Source organism: Antrostomus carolinensis, unplaced genomic scaffold (assembly GCF_000700745.2).
Source record: "Antrostomus carolinensis isolate BGI_N321 unplaced genomic scaffold, ASM70074v2 scaffold12068, whole genome shotgun sequence".
NCBI lineage: Eukaryota > Metazoa > Chordata > Aves > Caprimulgiformes > Caprimulgidae > Antrostomus > Antrostomus carolinensis.
The window spans coordinates 166380-172674 of record NW_010330948.1 but is presented as its reverse complement, the minus strand read 5'-3'; the positions used below and the strand labels follow the sequence as shown (position 1 = coordinate 172674).

The window sequence follows — 6295 nt, the reverse complement described above, 5'->3', positions numbered from 1 at the left end:
ATATATGTCCTATATATATATATATATTCCTATATATATATATAGTCACAAATAGGTGTAATGGCTAGATACTGAGGACTGATTCCAGAGAAGACATGGAAGACTAAAGTAGTGCTTGATATTTAGGGTTCTGAGTCTGTGATGTAGAAAACGTTCTCCTATTATTGTAAAACCCTAAACATCATCTTATTTGCCAATAACTTACTCAGACGTTGTTTTTTTATTGCACATATCTAAGCTTACCCTGCATGTTTTGACAGCTTAGGTCTCACAGACTAGATGTCACTGCATTCAGATTTCTGAGAGCTTCTGTGATTGGTATTCTCAGAAAATACATAACTAAGTGACAAAATTGGTCCTCATGGAGTCCAACATCCACAGACATTTACATTTGAGAAAATAACCATCAGAAGAAAAAAAAAAGAGTTGAGTGCCAGAAGTGCAAAAGATTTGCCATGGAACTGATGCAGATATTTTCCATGTTCTCTCATAAAAAGCAAAGGCATATTTGCATTCTTTTTTAAATACCAATATGTAAAGACCCATTCAAAGATACTGTGTTTACAACTGCCATTAGTTTGATTATTGAGTATTGATTATTGATTCATGATTACTGAATGAGCTAAAGTTTTGCTTTAAAATAAATGAGAATTACTGGGGAAATAATTCTATTTTGAAATACATTTGCTTGAATATACTTACTGAGAATACTGTGTTAGTATCGTTAAATTTTTAGCTTATTCTTAAAAATAAAGTTGCAGACATAGAACCTGTGTCAGGTATCCCAGTGTGAAAAGTCTGTGGTGTTTCCTCAATACAGATTAATTAGTTTGTCAGGTAAAAGCCATGAAGCATGAGAATGATCTGTTTTGCTCATTATGTGAAGCCCCAGGTTTATTGCTATGGAATCCTGTCTATGACTGCCCCTCTTTCCTAGCTGGAGAAAACCAAACCCACCCAGCCACTCTACATTCATGAAAATCTTGATCCTTGCATAGAGGAATTGCTCATTTCCATTCTTCAAGAATAAAAATATTTTGCCAAAGTGTTTTATATGATGTGTGGCCATGGTAAATGTTTGTAATAAATCTTGAAAAGTAACAAAGAAATGCTGTAGTGTTTAATTAAAAATGGTAAAAGGAACTTAATATTCTATTTTAGATTTTGACAGAACAAGTATGCACTCAAGTTGTTCATAAACCACATCCAGAGCCAGATTCTACAGTGAAAATTCAGAATCCAAGTAAGGACTATATATTATGTTTGTGTGATAAATGTATTTTCTAGAGGTTGTGGGGTTTTTTGAAAGAACATGGTTCAGAAAATAAGAATAATTCGTTACTGTATCTCAAATGCATATGGGTTTCAGCTTCTACTTATATGAGTTGCTATCAGCAACTTTTTTTAAAAAAATGTTGTTAAAATGTGTTACGTAACTAATTTATTCTTTCAAAGTGATTCTTAAGGTGGTGGCAACGCTGTTAAAAAACTCCACACCAAGTGCAGAGCTGATGGAAGTTCGACGTTTATTCTTATCTGATATGATAAAACTCTTTAGTAATAGCCGTGAAAACAGAAGGTATGTCACTACAAATAATATTTTCTAGTCCTTGACTTGTGGGTGATAGCAATCTGTTGTACTTTGTGTAGAGTTTTATACTGTATACTAAATGGAATATATAAAAAATAAATACAATAGGTCTGTGGTAACTTTTCTTAGTTCAGTGACTAATTTTGAGTTCTTCTGCTTAGAATATACTTGAAATTTTTATTCATCCTGAAGTATTTTTAAGTTTCTTCCTACCATTGGGTTGATGTTCAGAGGAGATGTACCATATTATTTTCCTCCTCTTTTAACCATCATAATGTTAAAATGAAGAAGCTTTGTTTTGATATATATATGACCTAATTATTTCACTTTAGATGTTTACTTCAGTGTTCAGTGTGGCAGGACTGGATGTTTTCTCTGGGATACATTAACCCTAAGAACTCTGAAGAACAGAAGATCACAGAGATGGTTTACAACATTTTCCGTATTCTCTTGTATCATGCAATAAAATATGAATGGGGAGGCTGGAGAGTGTGGGTGGATACTCTTTCTATAGCTCATTCCAAGGTAAGAAATGGCTTGTGGATTTTTTTTTTAATACTGGTAACTCCCCCGAAGGGAGTAATGTAGTACGATAAGATGTAAAGTGATTTAGTGCCATCTGGTGGCTATCTCCATACATGTCAAGGTGGCGCTTTTTTGTCGTTGTAGGTCCTTTGCTGTGAAACAATTCATAAGCTGTATGTAATATGTTGTTAAGATTCATATTAGTTTTTGTCCAAGTTCTTGTAGCATATACTCATTCACATAATCTTTTCTTTTTAAGGTCACATATGAGGCTCATAAGGAGTATTTAGCAAAAATGTATGAAGAGTATCAAAGGCAAGAGGAAGAAAACATAAAAAAGGGGAAGAAGGGGAATGTGAGCACCATCTCAGGTCTTTCCTCTCAGGCAACAGGAGCAAAAGGTGGAATGGAAATTCGAGAGATAGAAGACCTTTCACAAAGCCAAAGCCCAGAAAGTGAAACGGATTATCCTGTCAGTACAGATACAAGGGACTTGCTCATGGCTACAAAAGTGTCAGATGATGTGCTTGGAAGTGCTGAGAGACCAGGAGGAGGAGTGCATGTGGAAGTTCATGACCTTTTAGTTGATATAAAAGCTGAAAAGGTAGAAGCTACAGAAGTAAAACTTGATGATATGGATTTATCACCAGAGACACTGGTAACTGGAGAAAATGGTGCACTTGTAGAAGTTGAATCGCTTCTAGATAATGTATATAGTGCTGCTGTTGAGAAGCTCCAAAACAATGTTCATGGAAGTGTGGGTATTATTAAGAAGAATGAGGAAAAAGATAATGGTCCATTAATAACTCTGGCTGATGAGAAAGATGATCCCTCTACTAACAGTACCTCATTTCTCTTTGATAAAATACCTAGTCAAGAGGAGAAACTTCTACCTGAACTTTCAAGTAATCACATTTCTATTCCAAATGTGCAAGAGACACAGATGCATCTTGGTGTAAATGATGATTTGGGATTACTTGCACATATGACAGGTAGTGTAGATATAACATGTGCTTCAAGTATAATAGAGGACAAGGAGTTCAAGATTCACACAACTTCAGAGGGTATGAGTAGCATTTCTGAGAGGGAGTTGGCTTCATCGTCTAAAGGATTAGAATATGCTGAAATGACTGCCACAACTCTTGAGACAGAGTCTTCTGGTTGCAAAACTGTACCTAGTGTTGATGCGGGAAGTATAATATCAGATACAGAACGATCTGATGATGGTAAGGAAGCAGGAAAGGAGATACGGAAGATCCAGACAACTACTACAACCCAGGTAGGTTTCAAGTGCTGTTGCCATATATGTGTCCAATGTAATTGCTTTTCATTGTTGCTGGATAAATTGAGATGTTTGAAGTATATTTCTTTAATTATATGAAAGGCGTCCATCCTCCAAGCCTGTTTGCTTTGAAAATTCCATAATGTGTACGGATTGTGAAGCCTTTCATGTCTGTATAGAAAATATGTATTGCAATTGTGGATGCTTTAGTTTAAAAAAAACTTAGCTAAGAGAATCTCTAATCCATTTTCCTTAGTTCTTCTGGACAGATTAACTGATACTGTTAAAATTCTGCTTCAGACTTTGTTGTTAGTATGTCGCAAGATTAGAAATATCTATATTTTACTATGAAATGCACATTGAAGGGTTCTTTAATCTTGCTGTACATTTCTCAGAGTGTAGTCTTAAAGCACTTTAGTACACTTTCTTTCTTCCTGTACGGGAATGCTGGCATAAATAATGTCCATATTTGATCCTAACACAAGAAAAGGACTAGTTTAAGGATAATAGAAGAAAAACTACTACTTGCTTTCCAGACCAGAGATAATTAGTAAAAGAAGTATCTACTTTCTCCTTGGAGATTCTGTCTTGGCGAGGTCTCCCTCTGAAAACTTCTGACAAATTAGTGTTTTTGTGAGAGCCATAGTATTCTGAAAATAGGAAAGCCATGGCAGAAGACTACTCTTTGAAAGAATTTGTACTCAGCAAAATATAGGATCACGTTGAACTTTTAAAACACAGGATTAATTTCCTCACCGGTATTGCTCAGACACCGTAGCATGTCATCAAATATTGTTTTTAAGGATGTTACCAGGTGAAAGAATTCACTATCTTCAAGATTTTATTAGCTGACTGTATGTTCAGTATGTACACCAGTATTTATCTTCTAGGATTTTAAAATCAAACAGACTTCCTGAAACTATGGAAGAAGAGCCAAACAAAAATTGCAAAAAGTGCTCTGCCCAGTACTGTGTAGTGTGTACCAAATCATCAGAAGAAAGATTTTCAGAAATACACTCAACTACACTCAAAGTACATGTCATCTGGTGAAAGAACACAGATCAGCCTGTTACTTTGTTCTTCCGGGAGACAATACTTTCAGAAAAACTCTAGAGAATGGACATTTCAATTTATTTAAGCAATCTATGGTTTCCAAAACAGATGCTTTCCCTTTAAAAAAAAAAAAAAAAACAAAAAAAAAACCCAACCCCAAAACCTCCCAAAAAAACCCATGGTTGCTCAGACCAGTGGGTTCTGATGTAGAGAAAGAGCATCCTCTTCTAAGTCTCTATTCTAAGGTAAGAAACTCTGTTTTGAAGAGAAAAGCAGCTCTTGCATTCCCTAGACAGGTATTACAAGAAAAGTTTGGGGTTGTTTTGCAAGGACTTTTTCAACACTGTGAAAGTTGTCATAAGTGAAAGACTATCAAGTATTATGTAGAGATCCTTATATTTAAAAGCATTCTGTGCAATAAAGAAGACAACTTTGAAAGCTCTTGATAAGAATAGTGTTTCTATTACTATCAGTTCCCAAACACCTTATTTTAAGTCTTAAAATTAAAGCTATTAATACCATGGAAACTGATAAATGATATGAATAGAGGATAGCAAGCAAAAGGAGCAGTCTTATTTTATTTTGAAATGTAGATTTTTTTTTCAAAAGTAAAAGATAAGTGAAATGCTAGTATTTGTTTGCTATGTACATATACACACCCATAAACAAACAACAAAAAAAGTAAGATAATCTTTAATGAAGAGGATAATCTGACTTTGTACTACCTACTGTAGAAAATCCTGTTGGTTTGACTTTGGGACTTTCCTGTTCTTTAACCTCCTTATTTGATGATTTTCACCTATTGAAATATAAGTTGAATTATAAAAATGTACATTCCTCAAGCATATAATTGTTTTCTTAGGATTAAAATGATACATAAATCTTAACAAACTTCTATTAGAACATTGTAAGAAAGAAGAAACAAAATGTTTTCCAAATGCTTTACTCCTAGCTACTCACAAAATTCTTAACGTATCATTTGGATCTGCAAATTATCTACAAACTGTGTAGTCTTCAAGAGTCTAATTATATAAGTTATTTAACTCCCTTGATTCTCCATATACTACTTAAATTACAGTTATTTTCCATTAAAATAAATTATAAACTACAATTAATTGATTTAAGTCTGTAGCCTTTAATATATCTTTTAAATCATTATCTTAAAAACTATTGTCAAATATGTAACCATCAGAAGTGTTTCTATGTCTGTTCTAATGTCTTCTTTGGGTATTTCAAACTGTAAGCCCTCCATAATTAAATCTTTTCCATTCAAATTAATTAACTTTAATTTTTTTAAAAAAGGAAATATGTATTAAATAAAACATAAATCAAGCATTAGTGTTTTCATGAGTAAAGAGAAATGTTAATTTTAACATGTCTATACTGGAGGCTGGAATTTTGATTGCAGCATGCATGGGAACTGCCACATTAGATTTGATCTGTTTGAGACCACTGAGAACACTGAAAGTTACTTAAATACTGCCCACCCAAGTGCAGATAATTGGTTTTCATGGTGGTTTATGTAATGCACGTAAAAGCCCATTCTTGCAAATACAGTACAGTTGGATAGATAAAAGCATTCCTATTATGATACAGTTGTGATACTATTACTGCTGCTGATGTGACAAATACCTGTAGTTGTACACAAAAGGGAACAAGTGGTATGTGAATGGAATTGCTAACCTCAGATTCTCTAAAAACAGATATACAATCAGCTCCCCACTTTATCAGTAAGAAGTAAGCTGTCTTTTGTTCAAATGGACTGAAGGGAAGCAATAAATTGCACAACAAAGTAGATGTGAACTCCTGCTTATTTCTGAGAAGAGTTAATGCCTTTATCAACA

At 34.0% G+C, this 6295-nt stretch overlaps 1 protein-coding gene across 1 annotated transcript in view; it reads left to right on the top strand.

The window, feature by feature from the left end:
- Window positions 1-1140: 1140 nt before the first annotated feature.
- Window positions 1141-6295, top strand: part of LOC104528917 (neurobeachin-like) — a gene marked incomplete at both ends in the record, with an annotated part of 163664 nt that continues 158509 nt past the window's right edge. The window contains 4 exon segments of the mRNA XM_029086247.1: window positions 1141-1243; window positions 1456-1579; window positions 1924-2116; window positions 2376-3395. Coding sequence (XP_028942080.1) covers window positions 1141-1243; window positions 1456-1579; window positions 1924-2116; window positions 2376-3395 — 1440 coding nt within the window.